Raw genomic sequence first — 22443 nt, forward strand, 5'->3', positions numbered from 1 at the left:
TTGCTACAATATTTTGTGTGCATGTAAGATTATATTTGTGTATGAATGTGTGTGTATCCATGTTTCTATTCTGTGGATGTGTTGTGCATATAAAATCCAGAGTCAATGTCAAATTTTTCTATATTTGATCTCTACTTTGTTTGGAGACTATGCCTCTCACTAAACTTGGAGTTCATCAATTCAGATACATTAGCTGGTCAGCAAGCTCCAGAAAAATAACCAGTTGTTTTTTTTTTAAGTATAGATGGGATTATAGAAATGTGTATCACTTGCCATCATTTTTACCCAAGTGCTGAAGGTAAAACGCAGGTCCTCTTGCTTTGGTACAATGCTCTATATGGACAGAGGTGTCTCCTAACCATCACCCATGACATTTCAAATATGGAATGCCAACCCTGGTTTCCATAGTCATAACCAATGAATCACAAGGCTTTGCTATTCCTATAAAACTAACTTTCTTGATACTTCTTTACTATAGGAGAGTCAGATTGCAGAAAATGTCGTTGATCAATAAAAGTCACCCAGAAGAGTTTGTTCTACTTGGTTTTGCAGACTGTCCCTGGCTGGAACTTCCTCTCTTTATTATTCTTCTGGTAACATACCCCACAGCCATGATTGGAAACATTGCCATCATTCTGGTGTCCACATTAGACCCCCGTCTTCACAGTCCTATGTATTTCTTCCTCAGCAACCTCTCCTTTCTGGACATGTGCTACACCACAAGCATTGTGCCTCAGATGCTAACCAACCTTGGGGGCTCCACAAAGACCATCAGCTACATGAAGTGTGTAGTTCAGCTTTATTTCTTTCACACAATGGGGGGTACAGAGTGTGTCCTCCTGGCTGTTATGTCCTTTGACCGATATATGGCCATTTGCAGACCACTGCACTACACCCTCATAATGAATCAACGTAACTGCCTCCTGTTAGTGTCCACTGTATGGCTGACTGGAATTTCCTATGCTGTCTCAGAGGCCACTGTGACACTGCAATTGCCTCTATGTGGCCACAATAAAATGGATCATTTGGTGTGTGAGATTCCAGTTCTGATAAAAACTGCTTGTGGTGAAAAAGAGACTAATGAGCTTGTTCTCTCTGTGGTTTGCATTTTTCTTTTAGCTGTCCCTCTGTGTTTAATTCTTGCCTCCTATGCTTGTATTGGACATGCTGTCTTTAAAATCAAATCTTCAGAGGGAAGGAAAAAGGCCTTTGGGACATGTTCCTCTCATCTCGTTGTAGTTCTCTTGTTCTATGGTCCAGCCATTAGCATGTATCTTCAGCCTCCCTCCTCTATTACAAAAGACCAACCCAAGTTCATGGCTCTCTTTTATGGAGTAGTAACTCCTACACTGAACCCATTTATCTATACCCTGAGGAATAAGGATGTAAAGGGGGCATTAGGTAACCTATTTAGGAACATTTTTATGTCAAAGGGAATGCTTGTACATGCTATATAAAATAGTTAACAAATTAAAGGCTTTTCTTATAACTCATTCCCTGTACATTCATCTTTCCTTTTTATCTTACATATTTTTTTAGAACATGTCTTGTTACTTATGTTTCCTTTAATCATGCTAGGCAATGAGCAATCTTGGATAGTATTAAACAACATGAATGCTCTGCTTAGAAAAAAATGTAGAAATCCATGCTGTTGTTTCATTTACAAATAGTTACTTTATTAAGTGCTGAAACAGTCATTTAGTTTATAATACAATTATGTTTCAAGATAATTGGCATGAAAATTATATAGTAAACATTCATAATTTTTTTAAATTTGTGACTTGTGAAATGAATCCTAACATTTTTCCAATTCTTGTGAGAAGGCTGGCTATACACTGTTAAATAGGAACTACTTTTAATAAACTTTTCTTTTAGATTATAGACTTATGTGGATGTTTTTTTAAATGCCCTGTTAATTTTCTCAAACACAACTATGCATGTATCCTATATGAGAATGTCTTAGTCAGGGTTTCTATTCCTGCACAAACATCATGACCAAGAAGCAAGTTGGGGAGGAAAGGGTTTATTCCGCTTACACTTCCATACAGCTGTCCATCACCAAGGGAAATCAGGACTGGAACTCAAGCAGGTCAGGAAGCAAGAGCTGATACAGAGGCCATGAGGGGATGTTACTTACTGGCTTGCTTCCCCTGGCTTGCTCAGCCTGCTCTCTTATAGAACCCACGAATACCAGCCCAGAGGTGGTACCACCCACAAGGGGCCCTCCTCCCTTGATCACTAATTGAGAAAATGCCTTGTAGCTGGATTTCATGGAGGCACTTCCCCAACGGAATCTCCTTTCTCTGTGATAACTCCAGCTTGTGTCAAGTTGACACACAAAATATGAGAGATTGAGGAACTTACCATTAAATACCAAGAAGAGTATAATAAAAGATGAAAACATTTTCTGAAACATTTATTTTAAATATTTTGATCAGTTAAATAGTTAAAAAAAAGTAATATATAATGACAGGCTGGAAACATATGCATATACTTGCAGCTAGATAGAATGTCTTCTTTTTAAAGAATGATTGTACTTTATTTTTTTACACTCCATATTTTATTCCCCATGACCTGTCCACCCTCCAATTGTTTCATATCCCAAACCTTCTCCCAACTCCTTGCCTCCACATGGATGTCCCCATCCCTCTAAACTCCCTGGGACCTTCCAGTTTCTTGAGGGTTAGGTGCATCGTCTCTGAATGAACACAGACCCAAGCAGTCCTCAACTGTATGTGTGTTTGGGGGCCTCATATCAGCTGGTGTATGCTGCCTGTTTGGTGTTCCAGTGTTTGAGAGATCTCAGGGGTCCAGATTAATTGAGACTGCTGGTCCTCCCACATGGTCACCCTTCTCAGCTTCTTTCAGTCTTCCCTAATTCAACCACAGGTGTCAGCTGCTTCTGTCCATTGGTTAGATACAAATATCTGCATCTGACTTTTTCAGCTGCTTGTTGGGTCTTCTGGAGTGTGGTCATGCTAGGTTCCATTTTGTGATCACTCCATAGCCTCAGTAATAATGTCAGGCCTTAGGACCTCCCCTTGAGCTGGACCTCAGTTTGGGTCTGTTACTGGACCTTATTTTCCTCAGGCTCCTCTCCATTTCCATCTCTTTAATTCTTTTAGACAGGAACAATTATGGGTCAGAGTTGTGACTGTGGATTGTATACCCTCTCCCTCATTTGATGCCCTGTCTTCCTGCTGGAGGTGGCCTCTATAAGTTCCCTCTCCCTACTGTTGGGCATTTCATCTAAGGTCCCTCCCTTTGAGTCCTGAGAGTCTCTCACCTACCAGGTCTCTGGTGCATTCTGAAGGGTTCCCTCAACCTCCTATCTCCTGAGTTTGCCTGTTTCCATTCTTTCTGATGGACCTCAGAGCTTCAGTCCTTTTACCTCTCCCAATAACAGATCAGGTTCCCCTTTCTCATACATTGCTGATGAACTGAGAGCAGTCATCATTAAGGACCTAGTATATATTTCTCTTTCTGTCCCCATGTCTTAAATTCCGAGAAACAATTTTACATATCAGCAAGTTTCTCAAAAACACAAAGACATATTGACCTCAGGAAATTTCCAACTGAGGATGGTAACAAGTAGATTAATGTTGTAGCCAGTTCTCCTTCAGTTATACATGTCATTTTCCAGGACAGTCCCAAGAAAATATATACTCACTCCAGAAAACTTATCAAAAATCTATATTGTATTTCTGAAATACTACCTCATTCTTTTAATTTTCCTCTTATATTTGACATTGATATCACTGCCAAAGTTAGTTAAATTCACCTACATTTTTATCTAAATTCCTACTTTTAGTAGAACCTAAATAAAATGTGATTGCTAGGGAAAACTATGTAGAAATATGTGCTTTAGAAGAATAGTCTGAAAATAATTTATACATAAGCCAGATTACCAAGTACTCTGCATTGCTGAATAATCAAGATAACTCCTGTCATGAACCACCATAATCTGTCTTACTCATGACATTAGATGACAAAGTTGAAAGAACTCTCACAGACCTAAACATGGCAAACATAGAAGACAGGTTTTGCCCTTTTACCTCTTTCCCTCCCCCTACTAAATTTATTGCATTTCCCAAACTAGTTCACAATGCATATTTCCTTATTTGGCCAGTGAATCATTTCTGAGACAAAACACTAAGGTCTAACAATCAAAATTTATTATTTGACTAATATGTCCAATCAGGTTTTACCAATTTACCATAGGAAAAATCTGTCCTGCTTTGCCCTTCAAAGCCCACTCCTACACTGGGGCATCAAGCCTTCACAGGACCAATGGCCTCTCCTCTCACGGATGTCTGACAAGGCAATCATCTGCTACATATGTAGCTGGAACCATGGGTCCCTCCATGTGTACTCTTTGGTTTGTGGTTTAGTTCCTGGGAGCTCTGGGGGTACTGGTTTGTTCATATTGTTGTTCCTCTTATGGGACTATAAAACTCTTTAGCTCCTTGGGTCCTTCCTCTAACTCCTCCATTGTGCTCATGTTGTGAGCATCAACTTCTATATTTGTCAGGCACTGGCAGAGCCTCTCAGGAGACAGATGTATCAGACTCCTATAAGCTAGCACTTGTTGGCATCCGCAACAGTGTTTTGTATATGGGATGGATCCCCAGGTTGTCCTTTCTAATAAGGACCAAAGTATCCACACTTTGGTCTTCCTTTTTGAACTTTGTATGGTCTGTAAATTCTATCTTGGGTACTCTGAGCTTTTGGGAATGCCAGGACAGGAAAGTGGGAATGAGTGGGTTGGTGAGCAGGGAAGGGGGATGGGATGGGGGTTTTCAGAGGGAATATGAGGAAGGGGGATAACATTTGAAATGTAAATAAAGCAAATATCCAATAAAAAATTAAAAAAATAAAAGAAAAAACAAAACAACAACAAAACAAGAAAACAAAACAAAACCACTCCTACAGAAACATACACTCTTGCTTCTCTTGTATTCTTGCTTCTCTTGCTTGCTTCTGCTGCTACTTTTACAGCCCTTCCACACACACACTTGCCTCTCCATTGTAATAAATATGTGCTGAGAATTTGGTGTCTGGGTATGTCTTATACCAATTCCAGGGAGCTGACTTTCTTTTCAGAAATAAAAGTGTAACAAGAAACATGGGTTTCTGTTGTACATTCAACCTTTGTAAAGCACAGGAGTATGGGAATAAAGTTGGCTGGCATTTATCATTTGTTCTAGAAGTCTTTAAGAAAATGTAAATGTGAGCCCTGCCCTATTATCCGGGACTGGGCGGGCCCGGGCCCTGTGGTCTGTCCAGAGACCTCAGGCTGGAGAGCCAGTGACTTTCTTGTTGGCAATCTCAGCCAGGCCATGTCTGGAGGCGGAGCCCCTCGGTGCTTACTCAAGACTCACTATTGCGAGTCTAGGTCCAAGCCACTACTATGCCCAACCCCAGCAGTACCTCCTTTCCTGGCCCTCTCCCTGAAGAAATTAGGAACCTGTTGGCAGATGTTGAAACATTTGTGGCAGACACACTGAAAGGGGAAAATTTATCCAAGAAAGCCAAGGAAAAGAGAGAATCTCTCATTAAGAAGATAAAAGATGTAAAGTCTGTCTATCTTCAGGAATTTCAAGACAAAGGTGATGCTGAGGAGGGGGATAAATATGATGATCCTTTTGCTGAGCCTTCAGACATTATTTCCTTAGCCTCAGAGCACTATGATAAAGATGATGATGGCCCCTCAGATGGAAATCAAGTTCCTCCGATTGCAGCCCAGGACCTTCCTTTTGTCATAAAGGCTGGCTACCTGGAAAAATGCAGAAAAGATCACAGCTTTCTGGGGTTTGAATGGCAGAAGCAGTGGTGTGCTCTCAGCAAAACAGTATTCTACTATTACAGGAGTGATAAAGACAAACAGCAGAAAGGTGAATTTGCAATAGATGGCTATGACAACAAAATGAACAACACCCTTAGGAAGGATGGAAAGATTGCTGTTTTGAAATCTGTGCTCCTGATAAACGTATCCCAAACGTATCCCAACAGCCTCTCCCAAAGATGCTGAGGAATGGGTCCAGCAGCTGAAATTTATCTTACAAGACATGGGATCCGATGTTATTCCTGAGGATGATGACGAAAGAAGAGAATTATATGATGACGTTGATCATCCTGATCCGGTCAGCAGCCCACAAAAGAACCAACCAATAGATGTTGAAATTTATGAGGAACTTCCAGAGGAGGAAGAGGACACTGCTTCACTGAAGACAGCCGAGCAAGGAAAGGGGAGGTGGGACAGCATGCATCACCCCTCAGGAGATAAAAGTACTGATTATGCTAATTTTACCAGGGTTTGTGGGACTGTACTGGAGCTCTTTCTGATGAGTTGTCCTTTAAGTGTGGCGATGTGATTTACATTCTTAGCATGGAATACAATAGATATGGCTGGTGGGTAGGAGAGATGAGGGGAGCCATTGGCTTGGTGCCTAAAGCCTACCTAATGGAAATATATGATATTTGAGATGCTGGAGAAGTCTTATGTCCGTCTGCAAGTGCCTTGGAACTCGGTACGCCTGAATGCCTGCCCAGAGCCACCCTCCTTTGGGTGAATTCCTGCCTCAGCTGTCAGTCTATGTAGTCACTCACTAAAGCACTCTGATGTCAGATTAATCAAGTAGTGATGGGTTACATTAGATACAGCAGTAGAGATAAGACCTGTTGTTTTTCAAATAATAATTAGTTTTAATTTACCCATTTGGTTTGTATGGGAAAATTCATTGTGATTGTACGTGAATCTTAGTCATTGAAGCTGCCAGTGAGGGTTGCTGTTTCTCTTAGTCCCTAAGTATAAGTTATTTTTAGAGTGCTGCATATAATTTCATAGACTTTGTACATTTTGAGTCAATAATAAGGACTTCTTAAAAAGAAAGAAAGAAAGAAAGAAAGAAAGAAAGAAAGAAAGAAAGAAAGAAAGAAAGAAAGAAAGAAAGAAAGGAAGAAAGAAAATGTAAATGGTATGATAAATTAAGCAACCCATCCGTGGTTCTCAAATTTCTTATAAAAACATACATTGGCAAATCAGTCACAGAGATTCTGATTCCATATAACTGAAGTTCAAGAATTATAAACTGTAGCAAGGTTAGGGTGGTGATTATGATAATAATCATGATAGTATTAGTATAGAAAACATACTTTGAGAAGCATTTACATTAGGGATGCTATGAAAATAAGAGGTTTCACATAGCATTTAGAGAGGCTATCAACTTTCATATTTAATGGCTTCATGGATAGACTCAAGATACTGAAACAAAATCCAACTAATGACCCAAGCAGCTAATCAACCATCAAAACTTCACAGAGTCTCATCAAACATTTTATGATAAATCCCAGACTCTGGAAGGGAAACAAGACACTGAAATGGCCACATCTGGTAGACACACAACTGCCTATAAATATAATTCTTAAAGATCTGATACCCTCCTTTGGGCTCTACAGGAACTTATATGTGATGCAGACACACAACCTCCACACACACACCGGCACACATTGACAACTACAACTACCTCCCACCCAAGTTGAACTGCCTGCTTCTAAACTGGCTAAGACTGTTGTATCTTACAAGATTTTAGAGTAAATAAATCTGTACTTTCCTATAAATCAGGCAAAGCTTTTATCTAAGGCAAATTTTGAGCAAGATGATAAAGTATTCAAATTTCTCCTGATTTTATTACAAACTCCAGAGAAATAGCTATGTTATAGTTTCTGCATAAGAAAACAGCAACATCATCACCAATACCTTATTCTAAGTCAGCAGGATATGTCTAAAATTAACCATGAAATAGATTTTGTAGTGGGAATCATCTTACAAATCTGGACATAGGAAAGTTTATGGTCATGTAAACACTCCTATGACTTAATTAAATTGCTCCATAGCAATGCTGGATCAAATTTTAATATATTTCAGAAAAATATTATTAAAATTGTGATACCATAAAATCTATATGGAATGAAATAATATCAGTTACTTTAATTGTCTTGGCAGAATATTAAATTGAATGCCAGAAAGATCATGTACAATTACTTTACTACAACCTCTGTGATAACCCAGAAGACACAGCCTTTGTTAAAAGAGTGAAGAAGGAAGGCATGTGGTACATCAATGTAATTCAGTCTTAAGAACAATGAGTTAAAATGATGACTTCAATGTCATCCTAAAGACCTTTGAAATAATAACCAAATGATCTAAGTAATTTAACAAAATAGAAAGCAAGAAATTTTAATTATGATTCTTATTGTTTACACTTGGCTATAATCTGAAGACATTTTGTTTACTAGCTCTTGCTGTAGATGATCAATCTGTTCTAATCTCCCCAGCATCATCCAAGGCAAAATTCCTTGCTACCTGCCCCAATGTGCTGGATTCACAAATGAAAACCATACACACACACACACACACACACACACACACACACACACGGCCTTATATTTAAATATTCCTTAAACAGCTCAATGTCTGGGCCACTCCCAAACTTCCACGTTGTTAATACCTCCCATACTCCTTCATTACCACTTACTAAAATATGTATTCCATCTTTGCTACCCTAGACTCAATGCAGGGGTGGGAGTCATCTGGGGTTATTCTTCCCCAAATTTTTACATGATTGGTACTATGTCTTCTTCAGTTCTCAAACCTGCATCTTATTGCTGCTTCTTCTCTTGGTCCCCTTGCCCACAAATACCAAAGTTCTGCCTCTGTCTCCTTGCTCAACCATTGTCTGCCAGCAACTTTATTTACTAATAATAACGCATTGGGAGCAGGGACCCTCTGCTTCTTATGTGTGGGAGTCTTGTATAATTTTGGGAACCCAACTAACATAATATAAGCAATAAACCAAATCTACAACAACAAGGTACATATTTAAAACATATTTATAACTAACTAAATATTGTATTTTGTGTAAAAATGTAACCCACACTAGACATTGTGCATAAGAAAGTAAAGTTATAAATATTAAGCTGATAAATTTTCTAAGAAATATGTCTGAGGATTTCTCTGAGTATTTGGGCATGTTTAAGCAATATAATATTATTTTATTATTGAATTGTATTCAAAAGTTCTGATTTCATAACTTATTTTATTTTAAAACTGTAGCAGTATATTAAAATTCTTTATTATTCTTTATAGCAAGAAGTAGACTATGCCTCATAATTTGATTCATAAGAACATACATATGTCCACACATATAGAGTGAAAATAAAGTAGTAAAATAACATGTAACAATTAATTGTAGGCTAGATTAAAACCCACAGTCCAAATGTACTAACTATACTGTGTGGATATATGGATTTCTATTTAGCCTTTGCAATAAATTAATGTTTGTCTTGTTTCTCCAATTTTAGTATATTTTAAGAGATCATCTTTACTTAGTGGTATACTTCTTTTCATAATAAACTTTAATTTGGTCCTGGGAACATTGCTTGTTGGGGAAGAGTACTTGCTGTGAAAGCAAAGGACCTACATTGAATCTGCATTGTCCATATAAAAATTGGATGTGGTTTCCTAGGCTTGATATTTCAGTGCCAGGAGTCAGTTGACAATAGGAGGATCAGGGTGTGTGTGTGTTGGGGGGGATTGTTGTCCTTAAATCTTTGTGTGTGCAAATGTATATGTCAGGGTCCTGTGTGGCAATGAACCCTAGGATCATAAGACAGATCATGTGTCAAGGTAAAAAGACAGATAAAAAGAGACTCAAGTTCATACTGGCACACATATATGTACACACATGCAACATACACAGAGGGAAGGAAAGAAGGGTAAAGGGGAGAGATAGAAGGAGGGAGTAAAGGAGAGAGAGAGGACAGTAAGACTCAGACTGAAGTAACAAAGGGAAGTGTGTGCAATCCAATGTATTCTGGGGAAATGAGAATAACTATAGAAGCTTGTAGAAAGTAATGCATGGGCATAACCACTACTGCAGAATCTGTGAACATTTGCTACCACAGTTTTTGCTTGGGCAACAAACCAAACCAGCTGTAAATTCACTGTCCACTATTTCTCTGAAGGTCTCCTCCATCAATGCTCAACAAGAAGGCAGATTATGCTTGTTCTGGAATTAACATTGTGTGATACAGATATATTAAAAATCCAGGGGATTGAGTGCTAGAGGAAAGGAGCACAGAACACACAACACATGTGCAGTGAAAAAGGAGTCACTAAGATATCAGTGAATTCCTTTAAGGGAAGGACCATGAAATAGGTAGACAAAGTAGAAGTTGGTCTTCTCCTTGTACCTATTATTCAAAGTGTTTAATTTATTTCTCAAATAATGTACATTTGGACTATTTATTAAAAATTTGTTATGCATATTAAAATATTCCAAATGTCACAGGGCTCATAATGGTGCATACGAAAGAACTAAATATGAGTGAAAATATAAGCTATATCATCACTTTCTTGACCTGAATGCTTTAATTCTTGGCCAATCTTCATGGATTACCCATAGTCGCATTATCTCAGGATAAACTATTATATTTAGTACCTTTTCTTCCAGGTCTGTTCCTACCAATTGATGTAATTTTATTCCAACTTTTATGGTGAAATCAGAAACTTTTTTCTATGTAAATCTTTAATTTTTTTACTTTCTGTACTAAGAAAATCCATACCATAACACTATATTTCTTACCAAGAAGAGAACAAGTTTAAGGCAAAATAAGCAAAATACAATTAAGTTTGGGATGTATGTGATCTACATATGCATCTTGCAGTCTCTTTTTTACTAAAGTTTACTATTTCTCTACTCATAGTTTTAGCTGTAAACATGATGTTATTGTGAACGGTGTGACAATTTAAACCTTGATTTTGTGTACACATATATCTGGATGCAGTACTTATTCAGAGATTCTCCACTCTCAATCTTGTGTAAAAACCAGCTACTTAATTGTTTCCTGATGTGTCAATAAAGAAAGTTTAATACCCAATGACTGAGCAGGGAAAGAGAATGGGGCTGGACTTCCTGCCACCCAGAAGAGAAGCTGAAGGAGAGAGGAAATGGGGATTTAGCCAATGGGAGAGAATACAGGAGAACAGAAAGCCATAAAAAGCAAGTATCTTCAGGGTGGAGTGGGGGGGAAGCAATAAATGGGACATTTGAAATGTAAATAAAGAATATATCTAATTTTTAAAAAAAGCAAGTATCTTGGGAATTTGGACTGGGAGGTAGCCACATTGTTTAAGAGTATTAAAATTGAGAAATACTGCTCAATTGTTATCCCTTTAAAGTATGTTAAATAAATATAATGGTCCAATCTCAATTATTTGGGCACTAGCTGAGTAAGACACCAAATAAAAAGCCATTAATAGTTAGTGGCCCTAGATTGCCTAAGTCTGAAACTCCTTGCAGCATTTGAAACAAAGTACTTAACTCTTGAGTAATTAATCACGGGTCATTGGAAATTAATATCTCCCATTAATTTTTGAAAATAGTAATCATGAAGACTTTGCAACTGGTCTCTTATGATCTGTTGCTTTAGTGGTTGAATTTTTTGTTGACTTATTTTAAAACCCAAACAGTTCATAAATCCTTATCCCTGTCATTTTTCAGGAGCAATCTGTAGCCCTCAGCATGGAAAAATTCTTTGTGTTTCCTTAAACATTTTTTTTCTAAAATATCTGTGTCAGAATCTGTCCACAAAATATCATCCATGTAATGACAAATAATGGATTGAGGAAATACCATGTAAATTATATGTAGTGGTTATTGCACAAAATACTCACACAAATTTGGACTGTTTAACATTCCCAGTGGCAGAATGTTCCACTGATATCTTTTTTTTTCCTTTCTAATAATATTATTTTGGGAGAGTTCCATAAGCATTAGTAACATATAAGAAATGACAAACCACTGTTGACAATGAAAAAGAACAGCATTTCGTCACTTCCAACTTTTTTTAAATTTATTGATATATTTATTTACTTTTCAAATGATTTCCCCTTTTCTGGACCCCCACTCCCCGAAAGTCCCATCAGTCCCCTTCCCTCTCCCTGTTTTCCCACCGAACCCTTCCCACTTCCCTGTTCTGATTTTGTTCTATACTGCTTCACTGAGTCTTTCCAGAACAAGGGGCCACTCCTCCGTTCTTATTGTACCTCATTTGATGTGTGGATTATGTTTTGGGTATTCCAGTTTTCTAGGTTAATATCCACTTATTAGTGAGTGCATACCATGATTCACCTTTTGAGTCTGGGTTACCTCACTTAGTATGATGTTCTCTAGCTCCATCCATTTGCCTAAAAATTTCATGAATTCATTGTTTCTAATGGCTGAATAGTACTCCATTGTGTAGATATACCACATTTTTTGCATCCACTCTTCTGTTGAGGGATACCTGGGTTCTTTCCAGCATCTGGCAATTATGAATAGGGCTGCTATGAACATAGTAGAGCATGTATCCTTATTACATGGTGGGGAATCCTCTGGGTATATGCCCAGGAGTGGTATAGCAGGATCTTCTGGAAGTGAGGTGCCCAGTTTTCGGAGGAACCGCCAGACTGATTTCCTGAGTGGTTGTATCAATTTGCAACCCCACCAGCAGTGGAGGAGTGTTCCTCTTTCTCCACATCCTCGCCAACACCTGCTATCTCCTGAATTTTTAATCTTAGCCATTCTGACTGGTGTAAGGTGAAATCTCAGGGTTGTTTTGATTTGCATTTCCCTAATGACTAATGAAGTTGAGCATTTTTTAAGATGTTTCTCCACCATCTGAAATTCTTCAGGTGAGAATTCTTTGTTTAACTCTGTACCCCATTTTTTAATAGGGTTGTTTGGTTTTCTGGAGTCTAACTTCTTGAGTTCTTTATATATATTGGATATTAGCCCTCTATCTGATATAGGATTGGTGAAGATCTTTTCCCAATTTGTTGCTTGCCGATCTGTCCTTTTGATGGTGTCCTTTGCCTTACAGAAACTTTGTAATTTTATGAGGTCCCATTTGTCAATTCTTGATCTTAGAGCATATGCTATTGGTGTTCTGTTCAGAAACTTTCTCCCTGTACCGATGTCCTCAAGGGTCTTCCCCAGTTTCTTTTCTATTAGCTTCAGAGTATCTGGCTTTATGTGGAGGTCCTGATCCATTTGGATTTGAGCTTAGTACAAGGAGACAAGGATGGATCAATTCCCATTCTTCTGCATGCTGACCTCCAGTTGAACCAGCACCATTTGTTGAAAAGGCTATCTTTTTTCCATTGGATGTTTTCAGCTCCTTTGTCGAGGATCAAGTGGCCATAGGTGTGTGGGTTCATTTCTGGCTTTATAAATTAAAAAAAAAAAATGATTCAGTTACAACACCAAAAAATATTTAGATATTTTACAAAGTGTCACTTTGCAGGACCATAATCACATTTAAGCCACTGACTTACTGTTAATGGAAAAGATTCACACTGCATCTAGTTGCTATATTATTTCTGAGCATAATCACAGCTGATTGAATGTAATGTGATATACGCCAAAATCCATATGGATGTAATATGGTGACAGCATTGTACAAGTAACATTGGTGACCTCCAACAAGCATATGTTAAAGGTAGGCTAGTCAAGCTAAGTGTAATGTTGGAGCCAAAAAAAATGTAGTGGAATTAGGATTGTCTAGTGAGATCAGAAACTATACACTATAATGATGTAAAAACTAAATACTGGTGGAACACTATCAAAATACTAGCAGCAACTGTGAAAGTCCTCCAAAATGACTAAGAAAATCTAGCAAATAAAGATAATACCATTTGTTTAAGAATATAAAACTTTGTATACAGTAAGCATGACAGCTTTGTGTAAGGCGTTAAATCTGCTTCATTTCAAACAACTGCCAGAATATACTCCCACTCTAAAATGCCTCACTGATATCTTTTTATGGATTGAGCATTACTGTGAGTAGGTTCTGTGAAAGCAAACCTTTCCTTATCTTGCTAATGCAAATGAAGAGTAATAAAATTATGATCATAGGCCATTCCTTAAGTAATGAAGAAGGTAAAGAAATTCTAGGCTGTAAGAGACCCACTGGTTGGATTACTCTATTCACTGCTCTTAAATTTGCTGACAGATCAGCTCCCATATCCACCAAATCTTCTATTTCAATACCATTTACTTGCAATTTTAATTTTGGCCTCTGATCATTAACAATGGTTTGTCAGAACACACAGTTTCCATTACTTCCAAGCATCATATTCTCTATTCATAAGTAATTTTACCCTTGAGGTAAGAAAACGGTAAAAATTGAGAAAACATATCACCTGCATTAAATTGCAACTCTCTTTTTACATAGGTTATAATTTTAATTTCTCCTCTGAAATCTTCACCTATACTTCCTGGGTGCACAATGCATCCTTGCAAAGTCAATCCACTCCTTCCAGGATCATCTTTCTAGTACTGGAGGGCAAAAGATCATAAACAATCAGATATTTTTTTTAACAATCAGATATTGCATTTTTGGCAATTGAAAGAGGTGTTTACCTGTGGCCAAGTCAAGAGTTCTGCTGCTTGCAGTAACATATATTAAATCACGAATGCCAAATGGAGGCTTTTTGGTTTGCACGTAACTCCTTGGCAGCAATAGCTCATAATTTTTGCTGCATTGCCCTGAGCCAGGCACCCAAGACCATTTCCTGACAGAAGAGTTTACCTTAAATGTCTTCTTTTGGACTTTCATCCATTTGCCAACTGGCAACCCTGCCTCATCACCTGTACAACCCTGGAAACCTAGGCCTTCATTTTGGTTTGTATTAGAAAAACCATTGCCCTTACAAATGGTTTGTTCACAATTTTGTTGCCAATAATCACATTTTCCACAGTTAAAGCACCAGGTATTTTGTGATCTGAGACCTTTGGTGGGTTGGTTACAGTCCTGTTGCAAATTACTATATTTTCTGCAATTAAAGCACTAGACATTTTGACATCAGATACTTTTAAATATAGCTTTGAGGGGAAACTCTGTTAATTAAAGTCAAAGTCTATCATTTCCTGGATAGCTTTCTGGGGCTCTTCACATAATTGAGAACTCAGTTCCTTAATAGAGTTTCTCCTTCACTGACCTTGTCTGGGATATTCTAAGGCCCCATACTCACCTCTACCTGAGGAATGTCATATAGCCTCAACTAGTTTATAGGATTTTCTTCCTTCTCTAAAAACCTATTCAGCCAGCACCTGATTCAAGAAATTAGCTTCCCTATGCAAATGAGGTATGCCACATAGCTGAAACCCCAAAGTAATGACTTTTGCCCTTCCTAGATGTCCCTGTCTTCAGTCCCCCAAAACTTTATAAGCCTTTAATTATCCTCAATAAAATTGATGCACCTACTGACAAGGTATCTCTATGTGGTCATTCACTATATGTACTTATTGGACTTCTGAATCTCCTGCTCTACATCTCTACTCCCCGTGCCCTCATATAGTATATCACACACCAAACTCCAAAAGCAAGGAAACCCACAAAGCTTAACCTATTACATTAGCATGGTACATGTTAGAACCAATATTGGTCATATCCCTTCTTCACACATCCACTGACATGCCTGCAGCTATAATGATCTAACAACTTTTGTCTTTTGGGATTTGAATTTTCAAACACCAAGGTCTCTAACAACACTTGACTTGTGTGAGGATCTAATTTGGCTTTGTTCACAGCTGAGGCTAATCTTTGTAAAATTTTAGTAACGACTTCTCTAAAGCCTTATATAATCTTTGTAAATGAGGTGGACTATTTTCCTGGCTTCCTCAACTTTGCCCCAAGATCTTATAGTCCCTAAGTGAAATTATTCTATGGTAGCATCTACAAATTGAATCTGTTCTATTTACCAGAGTACCACCATTCACCTAGCAACTGGTCTTTTCTTAGATAGATTCATTCCCTTCAATCTACTTTACTGTTCAATATTTGTGGCTTGTTCCCTCCACCTTATTACATATTGCAAATGGGGACCAGCCAATAGTATCCCCAGTCTTGGGAAATAATTCTATTTTGAGTAGTCCAGTTATTTAGAATTTATTTCAGATAAGGCTAGTGCAACCCAAATGAGACCATGACTTCTTTAAACTGCCTTAGATCTATTATTTCTATAGGACACTCCCTTGTCTTGTCATAATTTTATTCCACACCATTACCAGGCATATGTTATATGACTACTAGAAAAGCTGATGATGATCTCACAACACCAGGCTTCCCCTCCTCTAATTCTGGTGGGACACTGATTCAAAATTAACCCCTTTTCTTGAAACAGATGTTTATCACTCTGTGTTTCCAATTTTTATGCTTTTCTCTAACCCAACCTCCCTCCTGACCAGTTTTGTTCCTTCTTTCCTCCTGTGGCAAACCCCCATTCTCTTGCCCAGTTGCTGCTGCTGACACATTTTGTTCCACCTTTCCCAGTGCTCCTTGCCTCTCAAGTACTTCTATCTCCACCTGGAAACGATCAAGTTGCACAGCCGACTCTGTAACCCTTTCAGAAGAGAGTAGAGTGACCACTTTAGTTTTCCCATTTCAGCCATTTTGTTTGTTTCTTAAGCACCCCCATTTCTACCTGCAATTTTTCCAACTGCTCAGCCATTCTACAACATTTTTCATAACAAAATATAGGGGGGAAAAGAAAGAAAAAATAGAAATTCTCCTCTTTGAGCAAAGCCTGGAGTATCCCAGGTGTTACAGCCACAATACATTTTCTACTGGCAACTTGAAAAAGAATCCATTCTTCCAATCCCTGCCATTTTCTCTATGGTTTTTGAGATCAAGTTCCCCACTTTTATCCTCATGTTTCATGCACCACTTCTTTCTAGTTTTGCTATTTTGTTGGTTCTTCTTATCACTACCTTTTATCACTCATGATTTTATCCCTAACACTAGAAAAGAGAGTAACTAGGAATATATGGGAGAGAATTATTAGGAAAAATCCTGACTCTAATTTCTCATTTGTTTCTTCTTTGATCATAGCTAGTAAAAAAAAACAAACAAACAAACAAAAAAAAAAACAAAAAAAAAGCACCCTAAATGACAAACAATATCCCACACTTACCTTTTGGAGCCCTAGTATTTATAGACCCTCAAAAAATTTCAGAGAATTCCAAACCTCACACAATCACAAAAACAATCTACAGCTGGCAAAACCATGCCTTTGCTAGAGTACTAGGCAAATCACTGTCTGATGTGTTGCTGAGTCTGAAGCACCCCCAAATCCCTATGCCTATGACCGGGATTGACAAAAAAACAACAAAACAATACAAAACAAAAAAATTCTTATAATATTTCTCTTTTTTAAAGAAACCAAAATTCCAAATTGTCACTACAAAATTTCAAAACAATTATTTAGAGACCTTGAAAGGGCAATACTCTATTTCATGTGGCAAAACATAAAAGCTCAAGATAGGAAAAATAATCCTGAACAATGAAAGAACATCCAGAGGTGTCACTGTGTCTGATACCAAGATGTACTACAAAGATATTAAAATAAAAAGTGCACCATGTTGTCATGTAAGAAGACATTCTCATCAGTCATATTAAATTGAAGATCAAACATAAATTCACACATCGATGGATGCCTGATTTATTTATTTTTATTAACGTTTGTAATATTTTATAAAGAAGCCAGAAATACACAATGGAAAAAAGAAAGCACCTTTAACAAATAGTGCTAGTCTAACTGAACATAAGCATGGAGAAGACTGCAAATGAACTCATATTTAGCACCCTGCATGAAACTAAAGTCCAAGTGTATGAAAGACCTCAACATAAAACAGGACACACTGAACGCAAGAATAGAGAAACTAGGGAATAACCCTAAATGCATTGGTACAACACACAAATTTCTGGAAAGAACACCAATAGCTCAGGCACTAAAATTAACAATTAATAAATGGGACCTCATTAAATGGAAGAGCTTCTTTCAGGACTATGACACACAAATGACACTTCATACTGATGAAGATTGTCAAGCAAAAGGAATACTCCTCCATTGCTGATGGTAATGCAAAACTCATGGATATGGAAGTCAACAAGGCAATTTCTCAGAAAATTGGGAATTTGCATACTTCAAGATCCATGTATACTAGTCTTAGGCATATATACCAAAAGATGTTCCATTCAGTCACCAAGACAGGTTCAAACTTGTTCAGAGAGGCTTTATTCATAATAGACAAAAACTGAAAACAACCTATGTGTTTCTCAACCCAGGAATGGATAAAGAAAATATGGTATATTTACAAAATGAAGGATTATTCAGGAATTAGAAAAAATAATATATGTAGACAATGAGTTAAAACGAGAAAAAGATTTGTCCTAAGTGAGAGAACACAGACCCAGAAAGACAAATACAATAAATACTCACTTAAAGTGGATATTAACTGTTAAATTAAAAATAATCAGCATATAATCCACAGATTCAGAAATTCTATGTAACAAGACAGGTTTGGGGGTGGGGAAATGTGCTTGGCTCTTAGTGGAAAGAGAAATAAAATGCACTTTGTGGGTGGACTTGTGGTGGGTAGGGATGGGAATGGGAGGGATCAAATGGGTGAGGGAAGGACAAAGAAAAGTACAAGGAAAGATGACCAGAATAGGCAGTGTTTAAAGGGCATGCTGGAAACCTATGGCAAAGGAAACTTCCTGGAACCTATGAGGGTTACCTTTGCAAAAACTTCTATTAATGGAGGATAAGGAGTCTGAACTGGCCATCGTTTTAAATGAGGAAAGGCTTTTTGTGAACTAGGATAGCAACACAGCTACAAAATGCTCAATACACATTTAAAATTGCATCTCATGATGCCAATAGGGGACTTTAATAAGGACATAAATAACTCACTTAAAGAAATACAGGAGAACACATGTAAACAGGTAGAAGCCCTTAAAGAGGAAACACAAAAAATCCCTTAAAGAATTACATTGAATACACACCCAAACAGATGCAGGAATTGACCAAAACCATCCAGGATCCAAAAATGAAAGCTGAGACAATAAATAAATCACAAACGGAGACAGCCCTAGAAATAGAAAACCTAGGAAAGAAATTAGGAGTCATAGATGCAAGCATCGCCAACAGAATGCAAGAAATGGCAAAGAGAATCTCAGCTGCAGAAGTCACTATAGAATACAAAACAGTGAAAGAAAATGCAAAATGTGAAAAGCTTCTGACCCCAAACATCCAGGAAATCCAGGACAAAATGAGAGGACCAAACCTAAGAATAATAGGGATAGAAGAGAAGGAAGACTCCCAACTTAAATGGCCCGTAAATATTTTCAACAAAATTACAGAAGAAAACTTCCCTAACCTAAAGAAAGAGATACTCATGGACATAAAAGAAACCTACAGAACTCCAAATAGATTGGCCAAGAAAAGAAATTTACATAATCATCAAAATATTAAATGCACAAATCAAAGAATGAATACTAAAAGCAGTAAGGGAAAAAGCTTGAGTAACATATAAAGGCAGACCTACCAGAATTACACAAGACTTTTTACCAGAGACTATGAAAGCTGGAAGATCCTGGGCAGATGTCATACAGACCCTAAGAGAACACAAATGCCAGCCCAGGTTACTATACCCAGCAAAACTTTCAGTTACCATAGATGGTGAAATGAAGATAATACATGAAAAAACCAAATTTACACAATATCTTTCCACAAATCCAGCCCTTCAAAGATAATAAATGGAAAACTCCAACTTGAGGAGGGAAACTACACCCTAGATAAAGCGGGAAAGTAATTATCCATTAACAACCCAATAAGAAGACAGTCATATAAACATAACTCCACCTTCAACAAGAATAATACCAGGAAGCAACAATTACTTTTCCTTAATATCTCTTAATATCAATGGACTCAATTCCCAATAAAAAGACATAGGCTAATGGACTGGATACTTAAACAGAACCCAACATTTTGCTGCATACAAGAAACCCACCTCAGTGACAAAAACAAACACTACCTCAAAGTAAAAGGCTGGAATACAATTTTCCAAGCAAATGACCCCAAGAAACAATCTGTGGTAGCCATTCTAATATCGAATAAAATTGACTTTTAACCTAAAGTCATCAAAAAGGATAAGGAAAGACACTTCATACTCATCAGAGGAAAAATATAACAAGAGGAACTCTCAATCCAGAAAATCTATGTTCCAAATGCAAGGGCACTCACATTCATAAAAGAAACTTTGCTAAAGCTCAAAGCACACATTGTACCTCACACAATAGTAGTGGGAGACTTCAACACCCAGCTCTCATCAATGGACAAATCATAGAAAACAGAATCTTAACAGAGAAACAGTGAAACTAACAGAAGCTATGAACCAAATAGATTTAACAGGTTATCTATAGAACATTTTAATCTAAAACAAAAGAATATACCTTTTTCTGAGCAACTCATGGTACCTTCTCCAAAATTGACCATATAATACATCACAAAGCAGGCCTCAACAAATACAAGAAGATTGAAATAATCCAATGCATCCCATCAGATCATCATAGATTAAAGTTGATCTTCAATCACATAAAAAACAATAGGAAGCCCACATACACATGGAAGCTAAACAACACTCTACTTAATGATAACTTGGTCAAGGAAGAAATAAAGATACAATTAAAGACTTTTTATAATTTAATGAGAATGAAGCCAGAGCCTACGCAAACCTATGGGAGACAAGGAAAGCAGTCCTAAGAGGAAAACTCATAGCTCTGAGTGCCTCCAAAAGAAACCAGAGAGAGCATACACCAGCAGCTTGACAGCACATCTGAATCAAAACCCAAGAGGAGTAGATGGCAGGAAATAATTAAAATCAGGGTTGAAATCAACCAAGTAGAAACAAAGAGAACTATACAAAGAATCAACCAAACCATGAGCTGGTTATTTGAGAAAATAGATAAACATTTAGACAGACTAACCAGGGGGCACAGAGACAGTACCCAAATAAACAAAATCAGAAAGGAAAAGGGAGGCATAATAACAGAAACCAAGGAAATAAAAAAAAAAAATCATCAGATCCTACTACAAAAGCCTTTATTCAGAAAAACTGAAAAATCTGGATGAACTAGACAATTTCCTAGACAGATACCAGGTACCAAAGTTAGATCAGAATCTGATAAACCATCTAAATATATCAATAGCCCCTAATGAAATGGAAGCAGTCATCAATAGTCTCCCAACCAAGAAAAGCCCAGGACCAGATGGGTTTAGTGGAGGATTCTATCAGACTTTCGAAGAAGGAGTAACACCAATACTCTTCAAACTATTCCACAAAATAGAAACATAAGAAACACTACCGAATTTGTTCTAGGAAGCCACAATTACTCAGATACCTAACCCACACAAAGATTCTACAAAGAAGGAGAATGTCAGACCAATATCACTTATGAATATCGATGGAAATATACTCAATAAAATTCTTGTAAACCAAATCCAAGAACACATCAAAACGATCATCCATCATGATCAAGTAGACTTGGGATGCAGGGATGGTTCAATATAAGGAAATCCATCAACATAATATGTAGTCCGCCAGTGGCCACATACGAACTGGGTTACCTGGAAGAAAATTCTGAGGTTAACGGGAAGGGGGCGAAGGAGAAATGAGTCAAGAGGACAGTTGCCCATAGAGACCGACTTTACTATCAATAAGCCAATATTTATAATCTTAGGAAAAACCACCCTGACCCCCAAATGGCCGAGAGTTCATGGATTTTCTTCTCGGCGGGTTGTCTGCTTAGTCATGCAGTTTTCTGTTGGTCTCCAGGTGGAGCTGCACTGAGGTGAAATCGGCTGTATTGTTATCTTGAATAGGCCGGAAGGGTGGAGGCTGTAGGCCAGGAATGCCTCAGCTTGAATAGGCCGGAGGTAACCCTTCGGGAGACTGGGGGTTGCCAGCCAGCTTAATGTTGTGGGGGAAGAGACATAATCCAATACATAAACAAACTAAAAGAAAAAAGACCACATGATCATCTCATTAGATGCTGAAAAATCATTGAACAAAATGGAACACCCCTTCACGATAAACGTCTTTGAAAGATCAGAATTCAAGGCTCATATCTAAACATAGTAAAAGCAATATACAGCAAACCAGTAGCCAACCTCAAATTAAATGGAAAGAAACTCAAAGCAACCCCTCTGAAATCAAGGACTAGACAAGGCCCTCCACTCTCTCTGTACCTGTTCAATATAGTACTCAAAGTCCTAGCTAGAGCAATTAGACAACAAAAGGAGGTCAAAGGGATAAAAATTGGATAGGAAGAAGTAAGAATATCATTATGTGCAGATACGATAATATAATAATGTGACCCCAAAAATTCCACCAGAGAATTCCAAAACATGATAAACAACTTCAGCAAAGTGGCTGGATATAAAATTAACTCAAACAAATCAGTAGCCTTCCTCTACTCAAAGGAAAAACACACTGAGAAAGAAATTAGAGAAACAACACCCTTCACAATAGTCACAAATAATATAAAATACCTTGG

At 37.6% G+C, this 22443-nt stretch overlaps 1 protein-coding gene and 1 pseudogene across 1 annotated transcript; both read left to right on the plus strand.

Moving 5' to 3' along the window:
• Positions 1-497: 497 nt before the first annotated feature.
• Positions 498-1457, plus strand: LOC127669844 (olfactory receptor 2B11-like). Its single transcript, XM_052164061.1, has one exon. The coding sequence runs from the start codon at positions 498-500 to the stop codon at positions 1455-1457; it is 960 nt and encodes a 319-aa protein (XP_052020021.1).
• Positions 1458-5410: 3953 nt separating this feature from the next.
• Positions 5411-6484, plus strand: LOC127669585 (src kinase-associated phosphoprotein 2-like; annotated as a pseudogene).
• Positions 6485-22443: the final 15959 nt, after the last annotated feature.

The sequence above is a fragment of the Apodemus sylvaticus genome, chromosome 19, assembly GCF_947179515.1.
Source record: "Apodemus sylvaticus chromosome 19, mApoSyl1.1, whole genome shotgun sequence".
Classification (NCBI taxonomy): Eukaryota; Metazoa; Chordata; class Mammalia; order Rodentia; family Muridae; genus Apodemus; species Apodemus sylvaticus.